This window comes from Orbicella faveolata, unplaced genomic scaffold, assembly GCF_042242905.1.
Source record: "Orbicella faveolata isolate gen_17 unplaced genomic scaffold, um_ofav_v1 contig_12, whole genome shotgun sequence".
Lineage (NCBI taxonomy): Eukaryota > Metazoa > Cnidaria > Anthozoa > Scleractinia > Merulinidae > Orbicella > Orbicella faveolata.
In genome coordinates this window covers 24,712,501-24,728,436 of record NW_028301539.1, presented here as the reverse complement: position 1 = coordinate 24,728,436, position 15,936 = coordinate 24,712,501, and the positions used below count along the sequence as shown (strand labels likewise).

General features: G+C 40.5%; 1 protein-coding gene across 9 annotated transcripts in view; it reads left to right on the top strand.

Annotated features, from left to right (window-relative positions):
- The window catches only part of LOC149117296 (uncharacterized), a 138,634-nt gene that overhangs the window by 97,132 nt on the left and 25,566 nt on the right, over positions 1-15,936 (top strand). The window contains exons 1-6 of one of the 9 annotated variants that reach the window (XM_089282934.1): positions 11,264-11,711; positions 11,794-11,866; positions 12,401-12,495; positions 13,531-13,580; positions 14,617-14,670; positions 15,502-15,567. In XM_089282934.1, the coding sequence (XP_089139060.1) occupies positions 15,504-15,567 (64 nt within the window). In that variant the 5' untranslated portion in view covers positions 11,264-11,711; positions 11,794-11,866; positions 12,401-12,495; ... (1 more) ...; positions 14,617-14,670; positions 15,502-15,503. The other 8 variants (XM_089282935.1, XM_089282932.1, XM_089282933.1 and 5 more) reach the window with 8 other exon arrangements.

Sequence of the window (15,936 nt, the reverse complement as noted above, 5' to 3'; positions counted from 1 at the left end):
AACTAATGGTAAAGAGATAAGAAAACGGTTTTTCTTAAATCCCGTTTTCCTTGCAAAAAAAAATTACTGATTCAAATGATCGATTACTATTGCAGCACCTGGGCCTTCCGGTTAACCGAACATTTTGAAAGGATCAATTCATTTTGAAAATGTTCCGGTGGGGCAAGCTAAAGCATAATGCAGTGTCATTTGCATTTAATCTGCACCAAATATTTGAGGTAAATTGACAACGTACTTTGTTTGTGAGTTGTCTTCATCAAGCTTTAAGGACGGTGCTTACTTTTGTTAGTGCGCACACGTTCTGCGCATCACGCAAGGCATGGTTTAAGCGCCACGCGCGCGCCGGGTTGACATGACGCAATTAACTACGCTACCAAGTACACTCCTAAATTGAAAGCAAAATTTTCCTGCTGTGACCAAATCAAGTTTAATGAACCTGTACTTAAACCAGGAACACCAGAACAGCAGCATATCGCTAACCACTAGCTGTTAACGTCTTCCAGCTGAAAAACTAGGTGTATCTGTCGAAAATTATACTGAAATCCAACTGTAAGCATGTACCTGCAGATAGCGTAGTGCGCGCGCAAAACAAGTGCGAGATACGCAAATGTTTTACTTACTGGGGAGGTGACAGGAAAAAATGTAACAGGCACCGTAAAAAGCTTAAAAAAGGATCAATAACTTTAAAAAACGCGTGGTTACCCCTATATTTTATGTTATGAAATGGAAGTGGCAAGTCTATTCAGCAGGAGATTAGTTTCTTGTTGTGAGCGAAAGATATTTAGACTGTATTTTAGCTGAAACAGAGGAAGGCTGTCAGAGACGCTAAAAGTGCTGTTGCAACGATTTTGTTATTAAAAACATACCAGAAATGGTTTTTATATTACCATTTACCATGTAGTTTTCAGATCTTTACAAATGTGTTTGCTTTTCTGTATGTAAAGGCGAACTCTAAAGAAAGCTGTGAAGAAATATCCCCTCCTTCTATTTTCAGAAAAATGCTGATGTCAGCATTTTTGTTGAGATTCAAGGCTAATTATCTCGAAAAAAATGCGTGGCTACCCTCTTTTATCTTTATGGATTCCGATAGCCCTTGCAAAGATCTACTTTTTCCGCAAGGTCCTAACCTGGCGCAAAAACCTTTGTATTTAGTAGGCACCGTCCTTAAAACATATATCAGTTTCGTTACTGTCTCTCTTTAAACAGGAATACGAGACAACAAAATCATGGCTATTTACGTGCACGGCGGAGGAATCCAATAAACCAACAACCTGATTGTTGTATACCATGATAAATAACTTCACTTCTTGCCCATTAAGGAAGTCATCCTCAATTGTTTGGGATATATTCAATACTCTTAAAATGACTGTTTAACACATGAGTAATGATTTCAATAAAGCTGCATGGCTATTTTTTTCATAAAGCGAACGCAACAAAATAAAATATGGTGTTTAGACCGCGCACCCAAATGAAGGAAAATTTTGCTTTTGGTCTTTTATACATGGAGATAAATTTACTACACCAGCTATAATCCTGCCTTAAACGTCACCTTGCACTTGAATTAAATTTTAGACTAAATTTTAGATTAAATTAAATTTTAGAACCACTTTAGATTGCATTGTTATCTCAAATTGTTTGTAGTATAAATGTTGCTCTCTTTCAGACCTCCATATCTCAACGCCTTCCCATAGATATCTTGAGGGCCAGGGATGAAGCTAAATATTTTAAATTTGAATTGTTTCGTGCGGCTGAAAATATGGGCAAAATATAGCGTTTTAGTTCGACCAATTTAAAATCAAATTTATGGCCATTCCATGAACATCCACTAAAACACAAAAGCTATTTCTCTGTCTTGACCTAACTTAAAATCAATAAGAAATATCTAGCATCGATTGTTTTAAAGTGTAAGGAATGGGATCAGTGTTTTTTGGGTGGCTAAATGTCCTGAGTGTTTTCAAATAAAATCAATCTGCAATCTGTAGTCTGTACAACAGTTGTTCAGCTCAATGTAGCTCAATGTTTGTGCTAAACTGGCGTTTGTTTCCAACCAGGGATCACCCGAGCATTTTCTGCGAAGACTGCGATTTTGCTCTTTAAGACAACGATTTAAGTCTAGAACTGTTGGATTGACCTGGAATAAAGGCTTCTCAAACTCGTAATTGTCTCGTAAGCCGTCAGCCACTTTTAACCATCTAGCTGTTTAATCGTAAAGTTCTACATGTATGTAAACAGTACTCCAGCACACGTCGAAAAAATATTGAAGTCCCCAAACATTTATGGCCTTTTTGAGAACTTTATTGATTGCTCTCACTACCCATGTTAGAATAATGTGTATTGGTTTTGCCTATTGCAGATATTTGCCATCAATTAAAGGCTATTCACGACACTACAAAACATACCACTCACTTACGATGAAGCCACGGACAGATATCAAATTGCCCAGTTGAAATGAATATCTGTGCTTTTAGACTGATAGTTGTACAACATGATCCAGTGGATTTCATTTTCACATGGCCTTTCTTGTTGTAGAAGTACTAAACTAAAGTTGGCTAATTGAATATGCATAGATTAGTGTCAAATGGCCACTTTTGCAGGGGGTCCCCCTAACTTGATAAGAATAAAATATTCACTCACCAAACCTAAGATTTGCGCCAAGTTTGAGCAAAATCGGTGACTTGAGCTGTATCACCCCCTGCCTGGTTTTCTCATGGACACACTCTTAACAGTCTTAATAAATTATAATTTAGAAGTTGATCTTTAAACTTAAATGAGAGAGACTGTGTGATTAGAAGGTCCGAGTCAGTCAGTCGATAATATTAAATAAAAACTAAACCAGAAAGGGCCGATGGAATATGACACAAGCTTTAAAATGAAGTCACAATATTAATAGTGCTTTAAAAGTAAATAGTGCTTTCGAGTCATTCCCGATGCTTTCAAATGATAGCGGACTCCACCGACGCCAATAATCTGGAACAAAACACACGCGAAGAAAGACTTGCGCAGGAAAAAAACGTGAGCGGACAAAACCGGGGAATGCTGATACATCAAGTAATCCCGCAATGATGAACGAATTACACAACATGAACCTTCCTCTGCTTCTCCCCCTGAACCAAGTTCAGATCTACGAACTGAACTTAAAGATACCAAAGTGCCTACGAATGGATGTTGAACGCGGCGAGCAGACGTAAATGTCTTGTTAATCAACCTCCCCTTGCTTCTCTTAGAATAAGGACAGCAACAACTTTGTGTGGCTGAAAATGGGGAAGTTAATATCTTAGCCCCATGAACCCCTGGAGTGTCAAGAAAACAAAACCTACAGCCCAAGGAGATGTAGACAGTGGATGGAGAGAAGGGAGTAGGACTTCACTCAGGGCCACTGTAAACATTCCATGGTAGAGAGGAGGGAGTGGGCCTCCTCTCTGACTGGAGGGAGTGGGCCTCCACTAACCTAACTCCAGGGGGTAAAATTGGAGGGAGTTGGCGTCCGAAAATCGAGTCTATGGGGGCAAGAGTGTGACGAGAGGAGCACTTCATCCCCATTCCTGTGTTTATTTGACCAACCTTAACAGAACGTGCAAAGAACGGTAACAATATAAAAAAGTATAAATTGTGAATTATGATCTCAAGTATGTATTACTGGACTGGCAGACTGTTATAATCGACATAAACAAACCTAAGCGAGGTACTTAGTTTCTATAGTTCGTTCAGATAAGTAACATACTTAAGTGTTTCTGAGAATCGTAAAGATCCTTCAATAGATTGACATGTCTAAACCACCTCAAATGTGGTATGTAATTGCTCTAAAAGTTATAAATGTTCGTTTTGGTAATTTTAATTCAAGTGTACACAAAGAAACCTCAAAAGAGGTACTTATTCTAAGAGTCCCATTGCTTATCTTAACAATTAACGCATCTATTAAATACAACTAAAAGTGGTGCTTGAACCCTCAAGATTTACATGTTATGCCAGGAGTTTTTATTAATCGTGTACATTACAACTTATGCTGTGTTTACATTTGAGCTTTTACCAAGGTAAACAGTTACTAAGGTCCAGTTGCTTAACCCTGGTACATTCGTCCAGTGTTTATACCGGCTCAAATAACTCAAGTTTACCTGTCAACATTCCCGTGCGCTGCATTATCAACGTCATGAAATCGAACTTGGACGAGGATCCCACCGCAGCGGAACAGGAGCAAATTGAGGTGCCACCATTTTGATAGGCGAGGACCTCATTCCATAATATCGCGGCGAAAATTCAGCTGCTTGATCATACCCATAGTATGCACGGTTATACGCGCAGAAACGTGGATACGTTGTAACTGTAGCCTCCTCCCTGGTAGCAAAGTATATCGACAATAATTACAAAACAAAGGATCGAAGTTTGTCTTGTGAAAGTTGTAAATAATACTGAGAATGAAAAATACAATGCTTTCTTTTTCGTGACGGATTGTTCGCCGCAAGAAGATCGATCCAATCTTTCCACGTTATCTGCCATGATAGCCTAGTCAAAACTGGAAAAGAAACGCTTTCCTTTGTCGACAATCGCACAATCTGCTCACCGCGGGAAGTGAAATATTATGCCCCCACAAGCGGATATATCTGTCATCTTGGCCTTGGTTTCCAACTGTAACCATGCCTGATCACAGGGTACTTACAACTTTTACCTCGGTTAAATTTCTTTTGTCTTTTGCGGCATTTACCAAAGTATCAGTTGGCGTTTACACACGGAAAATGTTTACCTAGGTAAGTCAACTCTGGTACCTCGGTAAACCGTTCAAGTCTAAACACAGCATTAGGTGTCAAACTGATGTCGCCCTACAATTTAAGTTGTATTATAAAATATCCTAGATGATTGGAAAAGCCCTTAGGCAAACTATATTACTACGAAGACCTATTAGCGGGCAAGTGCTTTGGGTGGGTGGGGGGGAATAGAAAATATTCTGGACAAAATGTCGCACTGTAGTCTATCTCGTGTGAGAGCAAAAGACACTGGCCAAATTTAGCAAGCACGTATCAAGATGCTAAAGTTCACTCTGATTGGCTGGTTTTCAGGATTCTCACGTGAGGCCATCCAAGGTCGATGAACGGATGATTAGCAAAGCACATAGCTCAAAATAGAAACAAGAGTTGTTGATTAACCGAAATTTATTTCAAATGTTCAATAAATAGTGATTTTACCCAATGAAAGCCATCAAAATAAACTCTGAGCTTGCATCGAGATGCATATCCGGGCGTAAAGAAGCGTTTGATTAATCAATCTAAAACAGATCTTAAGAAATAAAAACTCAGATGATCGGGAATACTTGTCTAAGTATGTCGTTGGCAGTGGGAGCCACGTGCAGTGTTATCATGCTCGGCAATTAAAATTATTGTGAAGAAAGTAACGCACAATTACACAGCCGAGGGCAAAAAAAAAAAAAGTGCGAGGAGAAACTTAGTACATGGAGCTGAGATAGATTGTCAGCGCTTTAGGTCACCATGCACGGCTACCAATGGCTTGGCCAATGGCTCGTACACGCAACGAATCGTAAAAGTCCGTAAGTAACGACCTCCGAAAGAAGTAAGCCCACACCCCATCCCCTGAAAATAGAGGAACTAAGGTTCAAAAGCATAATTATTTTTCCAATCAATAACCTGAATAGCGTACGATAAACTGCTGACGATTCAACTAGGGAAGGTATAGCTTAATCCGGGAGGCGTCATGAAGCGCCCTGGTAAAACAAACACCGCAAAATTTTCATCAAGTAACAATAAGGTACCAACAGGAGCTTTTCTTCAAATTGAAATTACTAAAATTGACAACTTTGCATCATTTTTAACAGGAACGCATAAAAACAACGTTTAATCATATTGAAATTAAAAACTCGACCAAAGCAATTGAATATTTATAAAGCAGACTAACGTAGCAGTACATCATGAAAAGTAAAAATAGTTTAAGGTATCTTACATCACGGTCTACATATAAAGTGCCCACCCATGTGCCAGAAGCCTGCGAATGCAGACGTATTTTCGGCTGTCACTTTGTTCTGTCCAAAATAACGTCTGCGAACCCGAGCCAGAAAACGATTTCTGTGACGCAATGACTTTTGTTTCTCCTTGGCCAATCAGAATAGAATAGAATGAAACTCGAGTGCTCCTCACAGCAAAAACCTCGCGCAGTAGTTCGGGGCTACTTGAGCTAAACTGTGATTGGCTTAAAATTCCTACGTCACAGAAATAGTTTCCTGCCTCGGGTTCGCAGACATTATTTTTCGGCGGAACCAAGTGACACCCGGAATTACTTCTACGTTCGCAGGCTAATGTACCAGTGCATAAATTTGAACCGGAACGAAGAATTTCTAAACGATTTATAAGAACTCAGTGTTTTTACGAATTACACCCAGAGTCTTAGAGAAATACAGCCCTGTTCTCATAGCATTAAAAAAAAAACACAGGAAGAGATACTTACAGTAGAATTCAATTCCGTCCCCTCATGGAGTAAGAGATTCTAGGCCATATCAACTTTCTTTTCTCTCGTAAGTTCTCGCGCGTTTAGAGATGCGCCACCCTAGCGTTTTAGGAACAGGGTCCCAACCAATGCTTACCTAACTTTTTAGAGATGCTGCTTTTAGCCCTCCCCCAAATCTACACACGTGTATTTCACTTGTAGAATGCTACCGATTTGGACAGTGCTTGGGTAAGAGATTCTCGTCCAAATCAACTTTCTATTCTCTCGTAAGTTCTCGCGCGTTTAGAGATGCGTCACGCTAGCGTTTTAGGTACGGGGATCTCAACCAATGCTTGCCTAACTTTTCAAAGATGCTCCTTTTTGCCCTCCTCCAAATCTACACACGTGTATTTCAATTGTGGAAAACTATCGCTTTGCACAGTGTTTGGGTTAAAGATTCTCGCCCATATCAACTTTTTCTGCTCTCGTAAGTTCTCGCGCGTTTAGAGATGCGCCACACTCGCGTTTTCGGTGCGGGGATCCCAACCACTGCTTACCAAACTTTTCAAACATGCTACTTTTAGCCCTCCTCCAAATCTACACTCGTGTGTTTCACTTGTGGAAGTTGGTCGGTTTGGACAATGCTTGGGTTAAAGATTCTAGCCAATTTATATCTTTTTTTTACTCGCGTGTTTTCGAGCTTTCAGCGATGCGGCACACTCGCGTTTTTTGTGTTAGGATTACAAACTATGTTTACGGGGCTATTTAAAAATGCTAGTTTTGGCCTTCCCCCAGATCTACACAAGTGTATTTCACTTGTGGAAGTCTATTGATTAGGACATTGCTTGGGTTAGATATTTTTCCCATGTAAATTTTCTTTTCTCCCGCGTGTTCTCGCACGTTAAACGAGGCGGCACACTCGCTTTTAGATGTGGGGATCCCAAACTTTGCTTAACTCGCTTTTTAAAGTTTCTAGCCTTAGCCCTTTTCCAAATCTCCAACGTCTATTTCACTTGTGGAAGTCTATCGATTTGAACAGTGCCTGGGCGGATATTTTTAACGATGTCGATTTTATTTTCCTTTGTCTTTTCTCGCGCGTTTAGCTATGCGGCACACTCGAACTTTTGGTGTCGGGATCTTAAGCTATGCTCACTGGGCTTTTTAAAGATGCTAGTTTTGGCCCTCTCTTAAATTTACACGTGGGTATCTTTTACTTGTGGGAGTCTTTCGATTTGGACAGTGCTTGAGTAAGAGATTTTCGCCCATATCAAATTTCTTTTCTCTCGAAAGTGTCTCGCGCGTTTAGAGATGCGCCACACTCGCGTTTTTGGTGTGGGGATCCCAAAGTATGCTTACGGGGTTCTTTAAAATGCTAGATTTGGCCCTCACCCAAATCTACACACGTGTATTTCACTTGTGGAAGTCTGTCGCTTTGGACAATGCCTTTGTTAAAGATTCTCGCCCATTTATATCTTTTTTTCACTTGCGTGTTTTCTCGAATCAGTTTAGAATCCCTGGGACTTGGAAATATCGCCCAGGTTTTTGGAAATCGACCCAAAGTTGGTCAAAGTTACGCTGCGCGTAGCCCGATCTCGACGACTTCGCGTAGCCCGGTCGCGACGACTTTCTAGTCACTAAGTAGCTATATTTCGGCCAGACTCCTCATAACCAAGCGTTCAAAAATTTTTCCGTGGCAAGCAAAGTCTTCTCGAATTATTTTAGAGTCCCTGGGACTCGGAAATATCGCCCAAAATCCTAAAAATTGACCCAAAGTTTGTTAAAATAACGATGCGCGTAGCCCGGTCTCGGCGACTTTCTAGACACTAAGTAACTATATTTTAGCCAGACTGCTCATAACCAAGCGTTCAAAAATTTTTCCTTTATCCAATTCACTGAAGGGCAAAAATTTCGCGAATTAGTTTAGAGTCCCTGGGACTCGGAAATATCGCCCAAGTTCCTGGAAATCGACCCAAAGCTGGTCAAAATCACGCTGCGCGTAGCCCGGTCTCGGCGACTTTGAGCACTGTCCAAATCGATAGACTTCCACAAGTGAAATACACCTGCGTAGATTTGGGGGAGGGCTAAGAGTAGCATGTTTAAAAAGTTAGGTAAGCATTGGTGGGGATCCCCGCACCTGAAACGCGAGTGTGGAACATCTCTAAACGCCCGAGAACTTACAAGAAAAAGGAAAGTTGATTTGGGCGACAATCTCCAACCTAAGCACTGTCCAAATAGCTTCTTTACAAAGTCCAGTAAATTAGTTTAAAATCCCGACTCAAAAACCGCGAGTGTGGTGCATCTCTAAACGCGCGAGAACTTACTAGCGAAAAGAAAGTTGATATAGGCGAGAATCTCTCACCCAAGTACTGCCCAAATCAAAAGACTTCCACAAGAAAAACGCCCTTGTGTAGATTTGGGGGAGGGCTAGAAGTAGCATCTTTAAAAAGTTAGGTAAGCATTAGTTGGGATCCCCGCACCTAAAGCGCGAGTGACGCGCATCTCTAAACGCGCGAGAACTTACGAGACAAAAGAAAGTTGATATGGGCGAGAATCTCTCACCCAAGTACTGTCCAAATCGATAGACTTCCAGAAGTAAAATACACGTGTGTAGATTTACGGAGGGCCAAAATTAGCATCTTTAAAAAGTGAGGTAAGCATTGGTTAGGATCCCTGCACCTAAACCGCGAATGTGGCGCATCTCTAAAGGCGCGAGAACTTACGAGAGAAAAGAAAGTTGATATGGGGCCAGAATCTCTAATCCAAACACTGTCCAAAATAAATAGACTTCTACAAGTCAAATACACGTGTGGAGATTTGAGAAAGGGCCCAATCTACCATCTTGTAGAACTCCAGTAAGCACAGTTTGAGATGCCGACACCGAAATTGCGAATGTGGCGCATCTCTAAACGCGCGAAAACACGCGAGAGAAAAAAATATCAATGGGTGAGAATCTCCAACCCAAGCATTGTCCAAATCGACAGACTACCACAAGTGAAATACACGTGTGTAGATTTGAGAAAGGGCTAAATCTAGCGTCTTTTGAAAGTCCAGTAAGTATAGTTTGAGATCCCACAACCAAAACCGCGAGTGGGGCGCATCTCTAAAAGCGCGAGAACTTACTAGAGAAAAGAAAGTTGCTATGGGCGAGAATCTCTCACCCAAGCACTGTCCAAATCGATAGACTTCCACAAGTATAATTCACGTGTGTAGATTTGAGGGAGGGCTAAAAGTAGCATCTTTAAAAAGTTAGGTGAGCATTGGTTGGGATATCCGCACCTAAAACGCGAGTGTGGCGCATCTCTCAACGCGCGAGAACTTACGAGAGAAAAGAAAGTTGATATGGGCGAGAATCTCTAACCCAAACACTGTCCAAATCGATAGACTTCCACAAATTAAATACACGTGTGTAGGTTTGGAAGAGGGCTAAAAGTTGCATCTTTAAAAAGTTAGGTAAGAACTGGTTGGGATTCCCGCACCTAAAACGCCAGAGCTTATGAGAGAAAAGAATGTTGATATGGGCGAGAATCTCCAACCTAAGCACTGTTCAAATCGATAGACTTAAGCAAGTGAAATACGATTGTGTAGATTTGGTAGAGGGCCAAAACTAGCATTTTTAAAGAGCGTTGTAGGCATGGTTTGGGATCACCACACCAAAAACGCGAGTTTGCCGCATTACTAAACGCGCGAAAACACGCGAGTGAAAAAAAGATATAAATGGGCAAAAATCTTTAACCCAGGCATTGTCCAAAGTGACAGACTTCCACAAGTGATATACACGTGGGTAGATTTGAGAAAGGGCCAAATCTAGCATCTTTAAAAAGTCAGTAAGCATAGTTTAAGATCCCGACACCAAAACCGCGAGTGTGGTGCATCTCTAAACGCGCGAGAACTTACTAGCGAAAAGAAAGTTGATATAGGCGAGAATCTCTCACCCAAGTACTGTCCAAATCAATAGACTTCCACAAGTGAAACACACGTGTGTAGATTTTGGGGGAGGGCTAAAAGTAGCATCTTTAAAAAGTTAGGTAAGCATCGGTTGGGATCCCGGCACCTAAAACGCGAGTGTGGCGTATCTCTAAACGCGCGAGAACTTACGAGAGAAAAGAAAGTTGATAGGGGCGAGAATCTGTCGCCCCATGAGGGGACGCAAATTACTTCCACTGTAAGTATCTCTTCCCGATGTTCTTTTTTTTTTTTTTTTTTTTTTAAATTCTATGAGAGCAAGGCTGTCTCCCTTTAAGGCTGTGGGTGTAACTCGTAAAAACACTGAGTTCTTATAAATCGTTTAGAAATTTTTCGCTCCAGTTCAAATTTATGTTGCTGGTGCATGGGTGGGCACTTTATATGTAGACCGTGATGTAAGATACCTTAAACTATTGTTACTGTTCATGATGTACTGCTACGTTAGTCTGCTGTATAAATATTTAACTGCTCTGGTCAAGTTTTTAATTTCAATATGATTAAACGTTCTTTTAATGCGTTCCTGCTTAAAATAATACAAAGTTGCCAATTTTAGTAATTTCAATTTGAAGAAACCAGGGCGCTTCATGACGCCTCCTGGAATACTTTCCCTAGTTGAATCGTCATCAGTTTATCGTGCGTTATTCAGGTTATTGATTGGAAAAATAATTATACTTTTGAACCTCCTCTATTTTCAGGGGAAGGGGGTTGGGCTTACTTCTTTCGGAGGTCGTTACTCAGTACGGACTTTTAAGATTCGTTGCGTGTACGAGCCATTGGCCAAGCGATTGGCCAAGCCATTGGTAGCCGTGCATGGTCACCTAAAGCACTGACAATCTATCTTAGCTCCATGTACTAAGTTCTCCTCGCGCTTTTTTTTTTTTTTTTTTTTTGACCTCGGCTGTGTAATTGCGCGATATTTTCTACACAATAACTTCAATTGCCGAGCATGATAATACTGCACGTGGCTCCCACTGCCAATGACATACTCAGACAGGTATTCCAGATCATCTGGGTTTTATTCCTTAAGATCTGTTTTAGATTGATTAATCAAACGCTCCTTTACGCCCGGACAAGCATCTCGATGCAAGCTCAGAGTTTATTGTGATGGCTTTCATTGGGTAAACAAGACATTTACGTCTGCTCGCCGCGCTCAACATCCATTCGTAGACACTTTGGTATCGTTAAGTTCAGTTCGTAGATCTGAACTTGGTTCAGGGGGAGAAGCAGAGGAAGGTCCATGTTGTGTAATTCGTTCATCATTGCGGGATTACTGATTTGTACTTAAAACGTTTGGTTTCGCTTTCAGTCATTTTTTATACACGGTAAGGGCCTAGTCGATTCAGAAACTCAGACTTTTCCAATGTTTCTCAACGACTCGTGTATGCTGTAAACTATTCTTCATAGGCTAGCAAGTCATCTCAGATCATCTCAATCATAGTTTTCTGGCTGATCAGCTGAGGTGAAGGTCTGAGCCGAGGTACGTATTCGATACAGAATCGATGCATAATCTTTGTTGACGCATTTTGAATCCATATGCATTGTCTTTATTGTAGATCTGATTTCTCGTGAGGAGTAAAGCATTAAAATTTTGCTCAATATTTAAAAATGCTGACGTTGTATGTGTTTTTCTCAACGTTACTCAGTCATTTCTATAAAATATCCAGAAATTGAGGCACTGACCACTTGATATCACTGCAGTTGATTAAAGGTCATTCAACTTCCCGTAGCAAACGTGCTTTCCGGCCTCAACTTTATAGCCGAATATTCAATTGTTTAGTATTCACTTTTAACTGTGAGTGTTTCAAAGGGGAAGGAGGCAAGTTAGGTGATCTTAGTGGGCCTATATCATCTCTGACTTTTAGCGGTGTTAATGTGTGTTTTGTTGATGACGTTACTCGCTGGTGACAGAAAATTGCTCATTGTCACGATATTAATCCTTAAAAGCAATCAAGTGTGAAAAAGAAATGTCTGAACGAGAACAGTAACCTGTGATAGACTTCCGCTGTTGGAGGGGTTTTTGTGATATTCGCGAAGTAGCTGGCGAAGAAACTGTGTTTACAGCTCTTCTGAGCAGGGTGGGGTGCTGAGGTGAAGGTCTGAGCTGAGGTACGTATTAGATACATAATAGATGCATAGTCTTTGTTGACGCATTTTGAATACATATGCATTGTCTGTATCTTAGATCTGGTTGCTCGTGGGGAATGAAGTATTCAAATTTTGCTTAATATTTCAAAATGCTGCTGTTGTGTGTGGTTTTTTCTCAACGTTACTCAGTCAGATGTATAAAATATCCAGAAATTGCGACACTGATCACTTGATATCACTGAAGTTTATTGAAGGTCATTCAACTTCCCGTATCAAACGTGCTTTCCGGCCTCAACTTTATAGCCGATGATTCAATTGTTTCGTAGTCATTTTTCGAAGGGCGACTGTGTGTTTTTCAAAGGGGAAGGAGGCAAGTTAGGTGATTTTAGTCGAGCTATGTCGTATCAGCCGACTTTTAGCGGTGTTAATGTGTACTTTGTTGATGACTTTACTCGCTGGTGACTGAGAATTGCTCATTGTTACGACATAAATCCTTGAAACTAATCAAGAGTGAAAAAGAAAATGTCTGAACGAGAGCAGTAACCTGTGATAGACTTCCGCTGTTGTAGGGGTTTTTGTGATATTCGCGAAGTAGCTGGCGAAGAAACTGTGTTTACAGCTCTTCTGAGCAGGGTGGGGTAAGGGAGAGCATCAGGAGAACTAGATAGGATGTGTCATGGATTGACATAGCTGATAGTCATTTGGTGTTTAAATGCTTGCGCAATAAAGTTGTATTCGTAATCAAAGATGAAAAACTAACACAAAATACCAAGTAATCAAGTAATTAATCATTATACGGGCGAATTTTCGAATCCTTTCTTTTACACTGTTTATCACGTGTACAAGCCAGATTAATACTATGAGGTCACGAGCCAGATGCGCTGATCTTTCATGGAATGAGGGAAAAACCCCTATTTGATTATTTGTAATTCAACTTTTGGTTTTGCTTTCAGTCATTTTCTTTACACGGTACGGGCCTAGTGGATTCAGAAACTCAGACTTTTCCAATGTTTCTCTACGACTCGTCTAGTAATTGCTGTAATCTGTTCTCCATAGGCTAGGAAGTCACATGAGACCAATCAGCTGAGGTGAAGGTCTGAGCTGAGGTACGTATTAGATACATAATAGATGCATAGTCTTTGTTGACGCATTTTGAATACATATGCATTGTCTGTATCTTAGATCTGGTTGCTCGTGGGGAATGAAGTATTCAAATTTTGCTTAATATTTCAAAATGCTGCTGTTGTGTGTGGTTTTTTCTCAACGTTACTCAGTCAGATGTATAAAATATCCAGAAATTGCGACACTGATCACTTGATATCACTGAAGTTTATTGAAGGTCATTCAACTTCCCGTATCAAACGTGCTTTCCGGCCTCAACTTTATAGCCGATGATTCAATTGTTTCGTAGTCATTTTTCGAAGGGCGACTGTGTGTTTTTCAAAGGGGAAGGAGGCAAGTTAGGTGATTTTAGTCGAGCTATGTCGTATCAGCCGACTTTTAGCGGTGTTAATGTGTACTTTGTTGATGACTTTACTCGCTGGTGACTGAGAATTGCTCATTGTTACGACATAAATCCTTGAAACTAATCAAGAGTGAAAAAGAAAATGTCTGAACGAGAGCAGTAACCTGTGATAGACTTCCGCTGTTGTAGGGGTTTTTGTGATATTCGCGAAGTAGCTGGCGAAGAAACTGTGTTTACAGCTCTTCTGAGCAGGGTGGGGTAAGGGAGAGCATCAGGAGAACTAGATAGGATGTGTCATGGATTGACATAGCTGATAGTCATTTGGTGTTTAAATGCTTGCGCAATAAAGTTGTATTCGTAATCAAAGATGAAAAACTAACAAAAAATACCAGGTGATCAAGTAAGTAACATACAGGCGACTTGTCGAATCCTTTCTCATACACTATTCATCACGCATACACGCCAGCTTAGGTCACGAGCCAGATGTGCTGATCTTTCATGGAATGAGGGAAAAACCCCTATTTGATTATTTGTATTAAACTTTTGGTTTCACATTCAGTCGTTTTACAATGCATGGTAACGTAAGTTTTGCAGAAGTTTCGAAGATTCCGAAACTCAAGCTCCTTCAGTGTTTCTCAAGGACCCGTGCAGTAATTGCTGTGACTTTTTCTCCATAGGCTAGCGAGTCATCTGAATTATAGTTTTCTGTTTAGCCCAGCTGAAGGCCTGAGGTAGGTATTCTATATGATTATTGCTTAGCTCTCTGATTTGAACCCTCTGTCGAGATAAAACAACTATACAACGGACGACAGCGAAAGTGCAGAATTGCAGTCTCCTTCGCCGGTATTAAGAATGCATATGCAAAACGTTTAGTCAACCATTTTTTCTGAATTTGTGGGGGGGGGGGGGGGGGCGCTGGTGCAAACTTTCTGCGTGTTCGAAGAAATACGTTTTGACTTCTTTCTTTAATCTTACCTCTTTTACGCCTGATTGTCCATGCCGATGTAAATGTTATGAATCAAGGTAAAAGTAACTTCTATTTCGGTTTTGTGTTTAAAAACGGCCAGCTTAGTTCAGTAACTCTTACTTGTGACTTCTATGCAAGTCAGGCAACCGTTACATTCAAAACTTGGCCTTTCTGCCAAAGGCTAAATACAATTATTTGACGGCTCTAATGAAAACTTTCATCGTTCTCTTATAGAACGTTCTGTCACGTGTACTACGGTCATCCTTTCGTATGGTCACGAGGCACATCGATGTTTTAAATACTAGGTGCACCGCCTATCGCCTGACCTATTTTTACTATTGTAGAAATCAGCGCTCTAGAATTGTTTCCTTTGTCCACGCTCTTAAGAAGTAAATAAAAAACTTTGTAATTGACTTAGTCTGGCGGGCTGCTGCCATGGAAGTTAATCGAAACGGGATTGTTTGACTTTAAGCAAGTTCAAGACAGTCATGTTCATAAATGGTGTTTGGTAGTGAGGTTTAGAAAAAGACTAATATGGCTAGATTCGATAATGTGAACAAAAAGAATAGGAATATTTTTTTCTTTTGTATTTTAGTCATGGCGGAAAGTGAAATCAAGTCACGTGAAGCAAAGGTGAATTTTGATGAAGATGTTTTAGCAGGTAAGAAGGCAAAGCTGGAAATACCTTTGTAAGAAATGGAGTATTTATCATTAGTTTCAGTGTGCGGCTGGTGTAAACGTATCAAATATTTTAAAGCAAACTAACTGGTTTTAAAGTAGTCGTGGAATTTGAAGCGCAATGTTATTTTTTATTATATGGCTTTAGCTTGTGGTCGATATAACGCGCGTTCTGATTGGCTAAGAACGAGATCTGAACGGTCATTATGCAGCCGTAATGCTCACGGGCCGATTACGGATTATGCAAATTAGGAAGAGCGCGGCTCTGAAAATTCAAGCGCATTGAAACGATGAAAGCCGATTAAAAACAGTAAGAGAAAGTAAATTTAATCCGAGTTGCTAAAAGTTTAGA